The 16,402-nt window shown below is 38.6% G+C and overlaps 1 protein-coding gene across 1 annotated transcript in view; it reads right to left on the bottom strand.

The window, feature by feature from the left end:
- The window catches only part of LOC127798321 (uncharacterized), a 93,846-nt gene that overhangs the window by 62,900 nt on the left and 14,544 nt on the right, over positions 1-16,402 (bottom strand). The window contains exon 3 of the mRNA XM_052331815.1: positions 883-1,007. Within this exon, the coding sequence (XP_052187775.1) occupies positions 883-1,007 (125 nt within the window). The remainder of the gene's footprint in view (positions 1-882; positions 1,008-16,402) is intronic.

The following is a 16,402-nucleotide window of genomic DNA, read 5'->3' as shown; positions in this document are numbered from 1 at the left end:
CCTCTCATATTTCAAAGATTTCATATCAACTCAAAAAAGCAAAATCCAAAACCACATCTGCTCAACTTTTTTTTTGGGTGATGGAGCAAGTCTGTTTTGATTCTTTGTTTGGGGAGTGTTGTGGGGCATATAACAACAACAATAACATATCCAGCCTTTATCCCACTATGTGGGGTCGGCTACATGAATTCTAGATTTTCATATATTTCTATCTTTTGTTGTGGGGCATGCATAAACATATATATGGGTATATATATATATAGAGAGAGAGAGAGAACGGAAAGGGGATTTTTTGAGGATTTACAAAGATGAAGGAGAAAAATGTTTGGATTTTGAAAATGATTTGTCAGTCTGGATGAAAAAGGAAGCATAAAATGACAAAGCTTTGAGAAAACCTTGGATTTTTACACTCATTTTGCATGGGTTCCTTTTAAAAAATATAGGAAATAAGGGAATTGTGCGTGACTTTTGTAAAACCCCAAGTGTACCCTGTCAAACTTAAATTTGGGGATTTAAGTTACACAGAAGACACATGGCATACCTGTTTGATTTCACAAGATGCAAAAAAGAATCCTCGATTTTTTTGTTTTTGCACAATAAGAAGAATGAGCAAAGAAAAAAACCAAGAATCAATGGAAAAATAAGTAAAGAAAAAAGAATCAAAAGAATAGGCAAAGAAAAAGAAAAAAATGATAATCAAAACTAAAAAATGACCAACCTTTGGGGTGTACAGTTTATTTTACACTGAAAAAATAAAGTTCAAACAAGGAGAAAGATATTACCAAAGCGCACAAGCCACCATAAAAAACATGTGATGCATATTTGAGAAAGTCACAAATAACCAAGTACATGTTGAGGAATTATCACTCCCAAGCCACTCACTTTTCTGAAAGGCGCTCAAGAAATAGTCTGTAGGTAAGCTGAGGTGCAGCCCCAACAAAGATACCACCAACAAAATGTACAACGGACTTTGGTCTTGAGGTTTTTGGTTTCAGAACCCACGCTCCCTGATAAAGCACATGGAAAATTTGTTCAATACAAGTATCAGGAATGCCAAAAAGAGAGAAAAAGTGAAAGAAAGAAAAAGCCAACCACTAAGGATTATATCAGAAAAGGAATGGCTCATTAACATTTTCCCCACTGGGCAATTGTTAGTTTGTCTGATAAATGCATCACATTTGCTGGTATGTGAAACCCAGGACTAGTGTCTGCTTCCGGGAAAAACTTTTAATCAGCAAGCTTTAGAAGTTGAAGGTTAAAGATTTGAGTTTTTGAAAAATGTGAAACACAGACCTGGGGCATCATCTCCATAAGCTACCAGCAGCTGAGGTGTATGTTAGGATCAATTGCTAAAATTGCAATTTACCCTTCAAAATGAAATTCATGGGAATTCATTGTATGCCAACTGTTTCTGAATCAATAAAATATATATATATATATGTATATAGATATATATAAAGTTGCACATCTGCTCCAAATCTAATTGATTTAGAAAATAGATTACCATGTCAAGTATTATGTCAATTACAGTTTCCTATATGTTAAGTTACAATTAGTCTCAGAAACTCAAGGATTTAAGAAATAAACCCAAGAAACGTCACACATTTTCAAAAAATAGTGATATTAAACTTGATTGTTGTACAACTAAACAGACATTGAGTTATCATGCTACGAGAAATTACTTTTCTTTATGCAAACAAAATCTTTCCTTAACAGTATGCATTAAAGGATAATGCCTGAAGGGGGCAAACCCTGTACAAGAAAACAAAGAGACTAGTTATAAAGACTGCGAGAAGAGGAGAACCTCTCTCATCCACAAAAATTAGGAAGCCAGAATGGTTCCACTTAAGACAAAAGTTTGTGTCTATACCCTAAAGCACTATTATTTCTCTCATGCAAAATGCACCACAACACACAAAAGAATAATCCACCAATCTGAACATGAAAATAAAGACAGGCACCCTCCCCCAAGAACTCAAAAACTCCAAAGGCACATACATTACCCACTATGCACCAAAAATGAAAAACAATATGCTAAATCTCATGAGTTGCAGATCAGATTAGAAGTAAATCATCTACTAAGCTCCCCCTGCCCACCCCAAGTTCATAGGTATCATTCACAACTTGAAGCTTTTCCGGATAATCAAAAGTTTAGAATGGAACCAAGCAAGGTTGTGCAGACAAAAAAAAGCCACTTTGGGAGAAATTCTCAACCCCCATAAGATCTTCCGTGGAAATCCAGTCTACCTTTATAACCCATAGCCACAAACAATGATCAAATTTAGAAGGAAAAAAAAAAAAGAGAAGAAAGAAAATCCTTTTGGCAGATCCCATACCGATTTCTGCACCCCTACCCCATCCTCCAGCAATCTGGAGCATGTCAAGACAAGTTGTCTAGTAATTGATTTCCTAAACTTGAAAGTTAGACTTGAATTGTGGGAACCCAATAACAGCACTGTCACTCTGTCAAACTCTAAAAAGATAAATCGTACCTTCAATTTCATAATCCATATACACAAATTGTACTTGATCCCTGGACCACCCATTCTACCGAAATGCATACTAAGTAAGAATAAGCCTTCTCCAAAATCTATCCTCACTTACAAACCTCTAAAGGCACGCACCTAAAATAGAATCCTTAAACTTCGTCAACTTTCTAATTCCAAACCCATCCCCCACAAACTAGAGGAATACATACTTTATCCTACTCAACTAGGTGATACATGAACTCATAATGGATACCCTTCCAAAACAAAATCTTTCACTAACTTCTCCAACCTAATAGCCACAGAAGTAGGAAAGGCGAATAATGATAACACATAGGTGGGAAAACTAGATAGGGTACTCTTAGTAATAGTGGTCCTCCCTCCATTCTATGATTGTTACATCCTCACAGCTCTTAGTAACACCTACCTTTAACAACCTTGTGTCTATAAGCCAATTCCAGGAGAAGCAATGGATATTTAGTCAACAAAGCCCAACCTTGCAACCTAACAAATCAACAAGTTGTTAGGAACCTAGGTTTAACCTAGGGTTTTAAGAGGAAGTTGGAAGAAACTGATGGAAAGAGAACAGAAAGGGAGAGAGAAATCAAAAGAACAAAGGAAGAACTTAGAAAGAACTGAGAAAGAGAGAAAGCTTCGGGGGGAAATCAGGGAGAAAATCAAGAGAGAATTGATGAGAAAGAAGTCTATAAATCTAATTATCATTCAACCACTCCCATTCTCTAACCGACATTAGCCTATTTATAGGCTCTACTATGTTTCAATTACAATAACAACTGAAAGGTACAATTATGAATAGAAACCTAAGGTACAACGTTGTAATTGCATTACACTACTATTACTATTATATTTACTATCATAGCCTTGGGGTCATGAGTCTCGTGACACTAGTCTATGAATGCTACCACGCCCATCCTACAGTATAATCTCACTCTTAGATTAATTATTATCCCACATAGCCTCAAAACACAAAAACTGCTTCAAAGAAATCCTAACATCCTCTCACTAGCTTCTCAAAAACTTATAATGCCATTTGCAAACAACAAATGGAAGGCCTTAATCCAAGACCAATTCTCAATCCAACCTCAAAACCATTGATTTCAACCTAAGCCCTTTACACTAAGAAGTAATTGGCTAAGCGCCTTTGTAACTAAGAAAAAGAAAGGGAAAAAGGTCATCTTGCATAAGACCTCATGAAATCTTCAAAAAGCCTTCTTCTACTCCATTGATTAATACTAAAAACCTAATAGATGAAATAAACCATTTGATCCAGACCTCCATTTTAGGATGAACTCATTCTATCTACAATATAAAGTTAAATTCCAACAAACTTTACAATATCCCATTACTAATAAGAACTATCGCCTGCTACAAATGCATTTTGGGATTTTCGATATCACCTTTGAGTAGTCAATCTCAACTTGCAAGATAGCATTTTAGTCAAACTTTTATATACACTCCCAATAACTCTAATCAACCTAAAATCCTTTAGGTGCACAACCCCTCCTTTCTTAGGGACAAGCAATAACAAGGAGTTGTTAAAACTTTTTTCGAGAATATTGATTAACCAAATACCCTCCTTTATCTTTAATGACCAAGTTCATCATACATTCTTTTTCTCAGCTGACTTATATTCGCTCTCTCCTCATATCTTTGGATGTACTTGTTTTGTTAATCAACTTACACTTGGTCCCCTTAGTTGGCTTGCTACTTTGTTTATGCTCAGGTTACCTTTTTCAAGTCTTCTCCTTATCTTCCTCCCTCTTCTACATTGCCTGAGTCGATGCGTCTAACCTACCCTTTCATGTTCCCTATCTAGATCTTTCGTCTTCTTGTCCACCCTTATCTTCATCTCACCTTGATCACCCTAATCTTTAGACTTATTAGCAGTGTCCTTGACATATGGATCCACTGCCAAAGCCTATCATTGACAGACCTATGAAGCCCTCACTAAACTCATCCCTCATGCCAGTTGGCCCTTCCACCTCTGATTAGTCTTGCACTATTCCTGACCTTGACTAGCTTATAGCTCTTCGTAAAGGTACTCATCATTGCACTACTAAACATCCCATTTCAAATTTTGTTAGTTATTGTGGAAATTAAGAATGATACTGTTGTCCAAATCTCCATCTGTACAGATCTCTAGCTGTCTCCTTTATTCTGTGTTTCTAAATATAGCTCCACCTAATAGGAAGAAGAATATGTGTAATTATAAATTATTAGTTTCCTATCCTTGTTATTTCTCATTTTTGTATAGATTAGGTATTAATGTAGATTCCTAATCTAGGACTAGAATACTCGTATATAAACTGATGCCTACTCAAGTAAACAAATAATTCAATCCCTTTTTCCGTTCATGGTATCAGAGCCATAACTGTTCAATCACAACCTTGTTTTCACCATGTCTGAAATTTCGTCTGAATCTTGTACCTCTACTCTAGCCTGGAACCCACAAAAATTCTAAAACTCAGTCTAGTCCTATCCAAATTACCACCATTAGGTTGAATGGTGATAACTTTCTACGCTAGTCTCAATCAGTTCGGATGTACATATGTTGGTGTGGCAAGATCGAGTATTTAACTGATGATACAAACCATCCTAATGAGAAGGATCTAGCCTATTCCATGTGGGACGTAGAAAATTCAATGCTCATAACATGGTTGGTGAATTCAATGGAAGAAGAAATTAATGCAAATTACATGCGCTATGCAATGGCGAGGGAACTTTGGGACAATGTCACCTAAATGTACTCGGATTTCGGAAATTAGTCCCAAGTATACGAGTTGACCCTCAAACTAGGTGAGATGCGACAAAGAGGAGACATTGTTGCAAAGTATTTCAATTCACTAAAAAGGCTGTGGCAAGATCTAGACCTATTCAATGACTATGAATCTCCTAAAGACAGCAAATACTATAAGAAGATGGTAGAAAACCACCAGATTTTCAAGTTCCTGGCTGGACTCAATATTGAGTTTGATGAAGTCAGAGGTACAATACTTGGCATCCATCCCTTAGTGAAGTATTTTCTAAAGTTAGAAAGGAAGAAAGTCGGAGGCAAGTTACACTCAGGAAAAAAATTGAAAATATATGCACTAAAACTTCGATTATGGTTGCTGATACTAAGGTGTACAAAGTGAGCTACCAGGATAAACCTAAAGTTTGGTGTGATTATTGTAATAAATCCCATCATATACAGGAGACTTGTTGGGTTATCCATGGAAACCAGAAAACTAGAAACCCAAGAATAACAAGAAACCTGGTTGTACCTACCCTACTACGCATGAAGCTGAAACCAGTCCATTCACCAAGGAGCAGATGGATCATCTTCTAAGATTGTTGAAATCCACTTCCTCATCTGGTATTCCTAGTGTGTCAATTGCTCAAACAAGTAGTGATCCTATTGCTCTATCTTGTTTTTCAAATTCTGCACCTTGGATTATAGATTCAGGTGCATCTAATCATATGATTAGTTCACCCCACTTATTTGATACTTATTCTCCTTGTCCTGGAAATGAAAAGATCATAATTGCTAACTGTAGAAATAGAAGTATTTTTGGATATAAAATATTCTTTGTATATTTTAGAAGCTATATATATTCCTATTTCCTTTTGTATTATTCTCTTCCTCTATTAAGAGAAAAGAGAATCAACATATTATGTATCTTAAGAAATAGAGAAATATATTTTTCTCAACCTAGTTTATATGGTATCAGAGAGGGAATTAGGGATTAAATCACAGCCGTCCACTATGAAACTCTAACTTCTCCTATTCCTTTGCTATACCCTAGATCTACCGCCGCCTTTACACCAGTCACTAGTCATCGCTCCATCCTTAGGCCACTGCCGCCCTTACACCGGTCGCAACCTCTGCAATCCGACATCCCTGTCGCTGCCACCATCACGGTCGTCATTGTTCTCCAATGGGATTCCCACCTATTGAACGGTCGCGGCCTCCTAGCATCTCGCGAAGGTCGGCCTCTCTTTGTCAGACCTGTCGCTGCTCTTGTTGCCTCGACATCTCAAATCAGAGCCGACCTTGTCCGCACATCAGATCCGCTCCCATCCACCGTTTACCGCCATCCCTGGTCGCCATTCGTGAGCTGCCCCTGTTCGTGCATCAAAGCCGCTCCCCATCTTCTGAAGTGCCCAGATCCAAGCGCCCAGATAAGTTCTTGTTCAGATTGGGCACCTAGATCCAAGTGTCCAAATCCGTGGGTCACTACTGGGTTGTCCAGATTTGATTGTTCAGCTGCCAGATCTGGTTGTCCAGCTCTGATTGTTCTGCTACCATCACACAGTGCGATACCCATCAGATTGTTCAGCCGTCATGACCGACTCTGCATCTTTAGTCACTCCGACCCAACAATCCCAATCATCTCAAGACCAATTTTGAGTTTCCCGAAGCTCCTTCGACTAACATCCGGTACAAATTATGACCATTCGTCTCAATGGTACTAATTTCCTATGTTGGTCACAATTTGTTCGTATGTACATTCAAGGTCGGGGAAAAATTGGCTATTTAACTGGCGCCACATTAGCCCCAAGACAATAAAGACCCACTGTATGACATGTGGGATGCTGAGAATTCGATGGTGATAACGTGACTTGTTAACTCCATGGAGGAAGAGATAAGTTTGACTTATATGTGCTTCTCTATAGCGAAGGAACTATGGGATGAAATCACTGCCATGTATTCCGATTTGGGGAATCAATCCCAAATCTACAAGCTCAACTTGAAGTTTGGTGAGATTCAACAAGGTAGTGATACTATCACCATATACTTTAATTCTTTAAAGCGTATATGGCAGGATTTGGATCTCTTCAACACACGAGTGGAAGAGCACAGAAGATTGCAAACATTATCAGAAAATAGTCGATGCTAATCGGGTATTTAAGTTTCTCGCCGAACTCAATGTTGAGTATGATGAAGTCCATGGGAGGATCGTCGATAGAAATTCACTCCAGTCTCTAAGTGAAGCTTTTTCTGAAGTTCGACGTGAAGAAAGCCGAAGACTAGTTATGTTAGGCAAGAAGAAGAATGGTGAAAGTGGGCTATCTAAAAATATGACGCTCGTGATTGCTGATGCTAATGTTGGTGGACGACATATTGCGGGTCAACGAAAGGCGGAAGAATACACCCAATTGTTCATTGGCCTATTCAAGTAGAAATTCCTTTGCCTTGTCTAGTTCGTTCCAATCTGTTCCATGGATCATTCCTTGTGCTGGTAATGAAAAGATAAGAATAGCCGATGGTAGTCTTTCACCTATTACAGGTAAAGGTCTCATTAAACTCTCTGATAGTATTGATCTTCAATCAGTACTCCATGTTCCTAAACTTGCCTGCAACCTTCTATCTGTTAGTAAACTCTCCAAAGACTCTAACTATCGCGTTATCTTTTTTCACTCCTATTGCATTTTTCAGGCCCAGAACTCGAGGAAGACAATTTGCAGTGCTAGAGAAATAAATGGGCTCTACTATTTGAATGGGGATGTCTTGCGTAATAAAAAAGCTCACAGGCTGAGTGGTACTAGTTCTACTTCTGTTTCTAATCAAATAATGCAATGGCATCTTAGGCTAGGTCATCCCAGTTTTCCTTACTTAAAATATTTATTTCCTACGTTGTTTAAAGGAGTGGATCCTTTTATGTCTCAATGTGAGTTATCATTTATCCAAAGATCATCGTGTTAAATTTCATCCAAAACCCTATTGTCCTTCAAAACCATTCTATTTGATACACAGTGATGTTTGGGGCCCTTCTAAGGTCTCTACTTTGTCTGCCAAAAAATGGTTTGTTACTTTTATTGATGATCATACTCGAGTCTGTTGGATTTACTTACTTGCAAAAAAATCAGATGTGCCTAGAACTTTCAATGATTTTTTCCATATGATTGAGGCTCAATTTAACATAAAAATCTATATTCTTCGATCTGATAATAGCACTGAATATTTTAATGAATCTTTGGGGGATTTTTTAAAAGAAAAAGTAATTTTACATCAAGCCACTTGCCGAGAAACTCCCCAACAAAATGGTATTATTGAACGCAAAAACCAACACCTCCTAGAGGTTGCCAAGGCCATCATGTTTTCTATGAATGTCCCTAAATATCTTTGAAGTGATGCAATTTTAACTGCTATCTCATCAATTGTATGCCCACTCATGTTTTACAATTTCTCCCTTACACTGTTTAAAACAACTCTTTCCTCTATGCCGTATATATTCTGAGTTACCCTTAAAAGTTTTTGGATGCACTTGTTTCGTTTATGTTCCTCAAATATTTCGTTTCAAATGGGATCCCACCACTGAAAAATGTGTCTTTCTGGGCTATGCACCAAATAAGAAAGGGTACAAATGCTTTAATCCGGTCACCAAAAAAACTTATATCAGTATGGATGTGTCTTTCCTCGAAACTCAACTTTACTAAACCACAAATCATCTTCAAGGGGAGCATATTGAGAAAGGATAATTTTTAGAATTCTAATGTTGAGGAGAATAATTCCTTAAAACCCTATGACCCTCATCCTACCATGTTTAGTACTACCCTCCACTCTGATAAACAACTCAAGAATATAAATGTTCCAAACGTTGTGGAACAGGGTGTGTGTAGTTCACAGGTGCCTAGCATGATGGGATTGGAACTGAGGGGAGAATTACTACAAACGGATCAAAATATTTCAAAACCAGAGCTTCAGTTTTATACAAGAAGGCAAACCCTGAAGAATACTCTGAATATTCCTCTAACAATTGAACAATCGACGTCTTCAAATGACGGGCCTTCTGACAGTACTCCTTCTTCTCATGGTAACTCTAAACTCGCTCGCTCAGATTATTCTTCATTTGACGTGTCCGATCTTGATATCTCTATTGCTACTAGGAAAGGAGTGAGATCTTGTACCAAACACCCGATTGCCAAATACCTGTCATACCAAAAATTGTCTAATTATCATAAGGCCTTTCTTTCAAATATTTCTAACCTGCACGTCCCAAGAACAATTTAGGATGCCCTTGGTGACCCAAATTGGAAGTTAGCAGTCTAGGAGGAAATGACTGCTCTTAGAAAGAATGGAACTTGGGAGATTGTGAACAAACCAGAAAGCAAAACAACGGTAGGCTATAAGTGGGTATTTACTATAAAATGTAAGGCAAATGGGAGCATAGAAAGATACAAAGCAAGGCTGGTTGCTAAGAGATTCACCCAAACATACAGCATCGACTATCAAGAAACATTTGCGCCAGGAGCTAAAATAAACTCCATTCGAGTTCTCCTCTCCCTTGCAGTGAATTTCGATTGGCCACTTCACCAATTTGATGTAAAGAACGCCTTCCTAAATGGTGATTTAGAAGAAGAAGTGTTTATGGATCTCCCACCAGGATTTGAGTAGAGTCTTGGAACAAACAAGGTATGTCGTTTAAAAAAATCCTTGTATGGTCTAAAACAGTCTCCAAGAACATGGTTTGAAAGATTTGGAAAGGCGGTAAAAAGCTATGGCTACATTCAGAGTCAAGCAGATCACACACTGTTCTTCAAACATGCTAGTGACGATAAGAAAGCAATTTTAATTGTCTATGTGCATGATATAATAATGACTAATGATGACAAGAGAGAGAATGAAGAACTTAAGAGGAGATTAGCTCATGAGTTCGAGATCAAGGACTTGGGTCCTCCAAAGTATTTTCTTGGGATGGAGTTTGCAAGATCTAAGGAGGGGATCTTTGTCAACCAACGCAAGTATGTTGGACTTACTCAATGAAACAAGAATGCTTGAGTGTAAAGTTGCTAAAACTCCCATTAAATCCAACTTAAAGCTTCAACCTGTTTGAGGCCAAGAATGTGGTAGAAAGGGAGAAATATCAAAGGCTTGTGGGTAGACTTATCTATCAATCCCATACTCGACCAGACATAGCCTTTGTTGTAAGTGTTGTAAGTCAATTTATGCACTCACCTGGTTCACAACATTTTGAAGCTACTTACAGAATTCTGTGGTACTTAAAAAGAAATCCCTGGGAAGGGTCTACTTTTTAAAAAACGTGGACACCTTCATAAAGAGGCTTATACAAATGCAGATTGGGCAGGCAGTGTAACTGACAAAAGATCTACATCAGGGTACTTCACCTTTGTGGGAGGCAATCTTGTTACTTGGAGGAGTAAGAAACAAAATGTGGTGGCCAGAAACAGTGTTGAAGCTGAATTTCGTGCAGTTGCCAATGGTATTTGTAAGGTCATGTGGATAAAGAAGCTTCTATCAAACTTGAGGGTCTCCACTTCCCTACCAGCTAAAGTTTACTATGATAATAAAGCTGCAATCTCTATTGCTCATAATCCAGTTCTCCATGATAGGACAAAGCATATAAAGGTGGATAAACACTTTATCAAGGAAAAAATTGATAATAGAGTAATTTGTATGCCCTACATTCCAATAGTTAACCAAGTGGCCAATATTCTTACAAAGGGATTACATAAAACTCAATTTGAGAAACTTGTGAACAAGCTTGCCATGGAAGATATCTTCAAGCCAGCTAGTTTTTGGTATCTTAAACATTTATTTCCTAGGTTGTTTCAAAATATGGATGTTTCCCTATTTCAATGTGAAAGCCGCTACTTGTCTAAAAGTCATCGTACTACATATGTTGCAAAACCATATTGCGCCTCAAAACCTTTTTACTTTGTACATAGTGATGTTTGGGGCCCCTCTAAAATTACAACCCTAACTAGCAAAAATGGTTTGTAACGTTCATTAATCATCATACTCGGTTGTGTTGGATTTATTTGATAAGTAAAAAAATTGAAGTAATCTGGTTATTTAAAGATTTTTCCAACATGACTGAAAATCAATTCCAAACCAAAATTGGAATATGAACAGAATCGGTTCCTTTGGAATGGAACCTAAAACTAACAACTGAGTTTGTGGAAATCAAACTCCTTACTTGAATTTCCGAGAAAAGGAATAATATATATAGAATTTCTATACTATCTTCTCCTAAATTCTAGCTGATAATGTTATATCTTCTTAGCAAATTGAATACATCATTATTTGAAGTTATTTACAAGATAATGTACAAAATCCTATTCCTACAATTTCTCTTGATTTTTAGGAAGTTTATCCCTTCAGTTCTTCTTCTCTATCTTGATGCAGCAACCCATAACCGAGGCCCATATCTTCATTAGTCTCCTCTTTTGTTTCATACTCTTTCTCACGGAAAGACTCCTTAAAATCCTAGGACTCTCCAACAGCCCCCCTCAAGTTAAGGAATAGATATCTCTCATTCCTAGCTTGCTAATCAATGTCTCAAAACTAGGTCTTGACATGGCTTTGGCTTTTGTTAGTACATCTGCCACCTGCTCTGCTATAGGAATATAAATTAGCTTTATACCTCCTTCCCCGATTTCCTTTTGGATGAAATTTCGATCAATCCTGACATACTTCATTCTATCATGCTGTACTGGATTATTAACAATGCATATGGCTGATTTACTATCACTGTATAGCCTTGTTGGTTGAGTTGGAGGCATTTGTAGGTCCTCCATTAACCTTACCAACCAAATAAGCTCGCATATACCTTGGGCTATTGCCCTGAATTCTGCTCCTACACTACTTCTTGCCACCACTGATTGTTTTTTACTTCTCCATGTGACTAGGTTTCCCCATAATTTAGTACAAAACCCAGATGTTGACCAACTATCCATAACTGATCTAGTCCAATCTGTATCGGAGAACCCCTCAACCCCTCTTTCATCACTCTTTTGAAATAATAATCCCTTAGCAGGAGTTCCTTTTAAATATCTCAAAATGTGGTATACTGCTGCCATATGTTGTTAAGTAGAAGCATGCATAAATTGACTCACAATGCTAACTGCACAAGCTATATCTGGTCGGGTCAGAGAGAGATAAATCAACTTTCCAACTAGCTTTTGATACCTCTCTTTATCTACCAATAAATCATCATCTTTTTTCACATATTTCCAATTTCTTTCTAGGGGAGTATATCTAGGTTTACAACCCAACATTCATGTTTCCTTTAAAAGATCAAGAGTATTTTCGTTGGGATTTTGCTCCTTGCCCCACTTCCATTCCAAGGAAGTATTTCATTGTTCCCAATTCTTTGACTTCAAATTCATCCTTCAACTTGTGTTTCAAGGCTGCAATCTCAAGAGTATCATCTCCTGTAATAATTATATCATCTACATACACAATCAAAACACATTTCTTTCCATTAGCAGCATGTTTAATAAAGAGGGTATGATCAGCCTCACCTTGTTTATATCCAAACTTAGTGAGTAGAGCTGAATTTCTTGAACCATGCCTTGGAGACTGTTTTAATCCATAGAGAGATCTATGTAGTTTGCACACTTTTCCATTTCCCTCTTCTTTCTCAAATCCGAGTGGAACCCTCATATATACCTCTTCTTCTAACTCCCCATTTAGAACGCATTTTTTATGTCAAATTGGAACAATTCCCAATCCATATTTACAGCAATAGATAACAGTACTCTTATTGAATTTAGTTTTGCAACCGGTGCAAATGCCTCCTCATAATCTATCCCATAAGTTTGAGTGAAACCTTGGGGCAACCAACCTTGCCTTATATCTGTCCACACTCCCATCTGATTTGTATTTGACTGTGAATACCCATTTGCATCCTATAATCTTCTTGTTTTTCGAGATATCAACCATTTCCCATGTGTGATTGTCTTTTAGTGCCCTCATTTCCTCCATTATCGCTTCCTTCCACTTGGGATCGATCAATGCTTCTTGAATATTTCGAGGTATAGTTGTTTCATCTAAAGTAGTTGTGAAAGCCCTGAATTGAGGAGATAACTTGGAATATGCCAAGTAATTTGATATTGGATGCTTCACACATGATCTTACCCCTTTCCTAATAGCAATAGGGAGATTCAAATCACTGTTAACTGCATTGTTTCCTTCTTCATTTGCTGCACTTTCCCTCGGTTCTAACAATTGGCCAGGTTGAGGAGCTGGATGTTTACATCTCCTTAAGTAAGCTTTCATTTGCTTTTCCAGGCCCAAGTCCTCCCCTAAGTCAGTTTCCATGGGTTCTGCTGGGATTTGGGGTTCTTGAGAGGATGATAAATTCGGATAATTAGGCTCAACAGATGCTGGCTGAGAATGATCAGCTGCAGACTTTTGAATAGAATTATCATTAGGAATAAAATGAGGGATTGGTAATGGAATAGGCATAGACACGATAGGATCCCAATGATTGTCTTCCATTTGTGATGGAGTATTTGAGTAATAGGACTCATTCTCCACAAAAGTTACATCACAAGAGATTAAGAATTTTTGTGATATAGGGCAAAAGCATTTATACCCTCTTTGGGTAGGAGAATACCCAATGAATATACACTTTGATGCCCTTGGTTCAAGTTTATTTCGATTTGGAATGGTTTGATAAACATATACCACACATCCAAATACTTTGGGAGGAAGAGTGTTTAGAATCCGAACATTGGGAAAAATGGATATTAGGTTGTGCAAAGGGGTTCGGTACTTTAGGACTTTGGAAGACAGCCTATTGATTAGATAAGAGGCTATTAGGACTGTCTCCCCCCATTATATGTTAGGAATAGAACTAGTGAACATAAGGAATCTAGCCACCTCAAGCAAATGGCGATTTTTTCTTTTAGCTATCCCATTTTGTTGAAGAGGCATGGTTCGGTACTGTGGAATAATCCTCACATGCCTCCCCATCCTCAGCTTATCTATATTTATAGGAGAATTACACAGCTTGGCGCGACAGTTAGGAAAACAGCCCATGCGCGTGCCATTTGAATTACCCCAACTGGATTATTACAATTCTGCCATTATACCTTCTAATTACAACTATACCCTTGGTCTATGACAATTCCCTCCCCTTAAAATCTTTCTTGTCCCCAAGAAATTACAGTAGACTTGTCATTCTAGGAAAACGTTGCAGAAGGTCAAGGAGATATTCCCATGAGGCGTTATCCGGATGGAGGTGAGACCATTGCACTAATACTTGAGTCAATGGAGCCTAGTCCTGGTAAACCACTCGTCTGTCCAACACTGCCACTAGTTCAGCGTTGGTCTCGATGTCTTCAAGGGAAGGGGACAGTGTACTGCTGGAACTGTCAACTGGTCCAATGGATCTTTTCAGCAGGGAAACGTGGAACACTGGATGAAGGCCCACGCCCTCAGGCAACTGGAGACGATAGGCGATAGGACCTACCTTTGCCACGATCTTGAATGGCCCATAGAATTTAGGACTGAGTTTAGAGATTGGTCCCTTGTGAAAAAGGTGTTGTTGGAACCTTTTTACCTTTAAATTGTCTCTCTGTGTGATGCTTATCTACCAACTGCTTCATCCGTTGACTTGCTAGGGTCAATTCCTGCTTAATAGTTAGTAGGGCCTCTTGTCTATGCTTTAGGTACTGATCGGCGGATGTCTCCTGAGGAGAATAGTGCATTACAGCAAGAATGATGGGTGGCAGATACCCAAACAGAGCTTCGAAAGGAGTTCTCTTGTGTGAGGTATGGTAGTTGGTGTTATACCACCATTGGGCAAGAGCTACCCATCGACTCCAACTTCTTGGTTTGGAAACACACAGGCATCTAAGATAAGTCTCAAGACATTGGTTGACTCTTTCAGTCTGTCCGTCTGTCTCAGGATGGTAAGCAGAAGAAAGATGAAGCTTAATGCCGAGCCCTTGAAATAATGACTTCCAAAACTGGCTTGTAAATACCTTATCACGATCAAAAACTATCGCCTTAGGCAACCCATGGATTTTGAATACTTAATCCATTAGTTTCCTTGCGACTTCAGTGGCTATGAACGGGTGAGCCAACGTGAGGAAGTAGCTGAATTTAGTCAACTTGTCTACTACCACCAAAAGAGTGTCAGCACCTTCAGATTTTGGTAAGCCTTCAATGAAATCCATTGAAATCAGTTCCCAGGCTTGTGAAGGTATTTCCAAAGGTTGAAGGAGGCCTGGATAAGGAATTTGTTCATGTTTGCACCGTTGACAAGTAGTGCATTCCATGACAAATCTGGTTACATCCCTTTTTAACCCCTTCCAGTAAAAAAGTTGTCTTACCTGCCGGTAGGTCACATGGAGCCCTGAATGTCCACCGATGGGGGAGTCATGCAAGCTCTGAAGTATCTTCTTTTTCAACAATTCGTCTTCCCCAATCACCACTCTATTTTGGAACCTCAATAATCCCCCTTTTAATTGGTAGTTAGGATCATTAGTGGCCAGCACTGACAGCTTGATAAGTAGCTCTTTGATCCAGGGAGTCTGGTCATAGCTGTGGGTAATGTCTTGCACCCAATTTGAAACCAAGGCCGAGATGGCCTGACAAGCAGCTGGCGCATCTCTCTGTGACAAAGCATCAGCTGCCTTGTTTTCCTTTCCCTTGCGGTATAAAATGATGAAGTCAAAGCCCATGAGTTTGGTAATTCCCTTTCTTTGTAACTGGTTGTGTACCCTTTGTTGGGTTAAGAATTTGAGACTCTCATGGTCTGTCTTAATGGTGAATTTCTTGCCCTCTAAGTAATATCTCCATTTCTCCACAGCCATTAAAACTGCCAACAACTCCTTGTCATATATACTTAAGCCCTGGTGTCTTGGGGCCAATGTTTGACTTAGATAGGCCATTGTTCGCCCTTCTTGGCTAAGCACCGCCCCTATACCGGTGTAACACGCATCCGTTTCCAGAATAAACTCCTTGCAAAAATTGGGTAGAGCCAGTGTTGGGGCTTGTGACATGGCTGCTTTAAGGGATTCAAACGCTTCCTCTGCTTCCGGTCCCCAATCGAAGTTATTTTTCTTAAGCAGTGTGGTCAGTGGCTTGCTAACCATACCATACCCTTTTATGAAGCGCCTATAATACCCAGTAAGGCCTAGGAAGCCTCTTAGTTCCT

The sequence above is a fragment of the Diospyros lotus genome, chromosome 3 (genome assembly GCF_014633365.1).
Source record: "Diospyros lotus cultivar Yz01 chromosome 3, ASM1463336v1, whole genome shotgun sequence".
In the NCBI taxonomy this organism is placed as follows: Eukaryota; Viridiplantae; Streptophyta; class Magnoliopsida; order Ericales; family Ebenaceae; genus Diospyros; species Diospyros lotus.
Note: the sequence above shows the minus strand (reverse complement) of the source record. Positions and strands in the feature narration are given on the sequence as shown.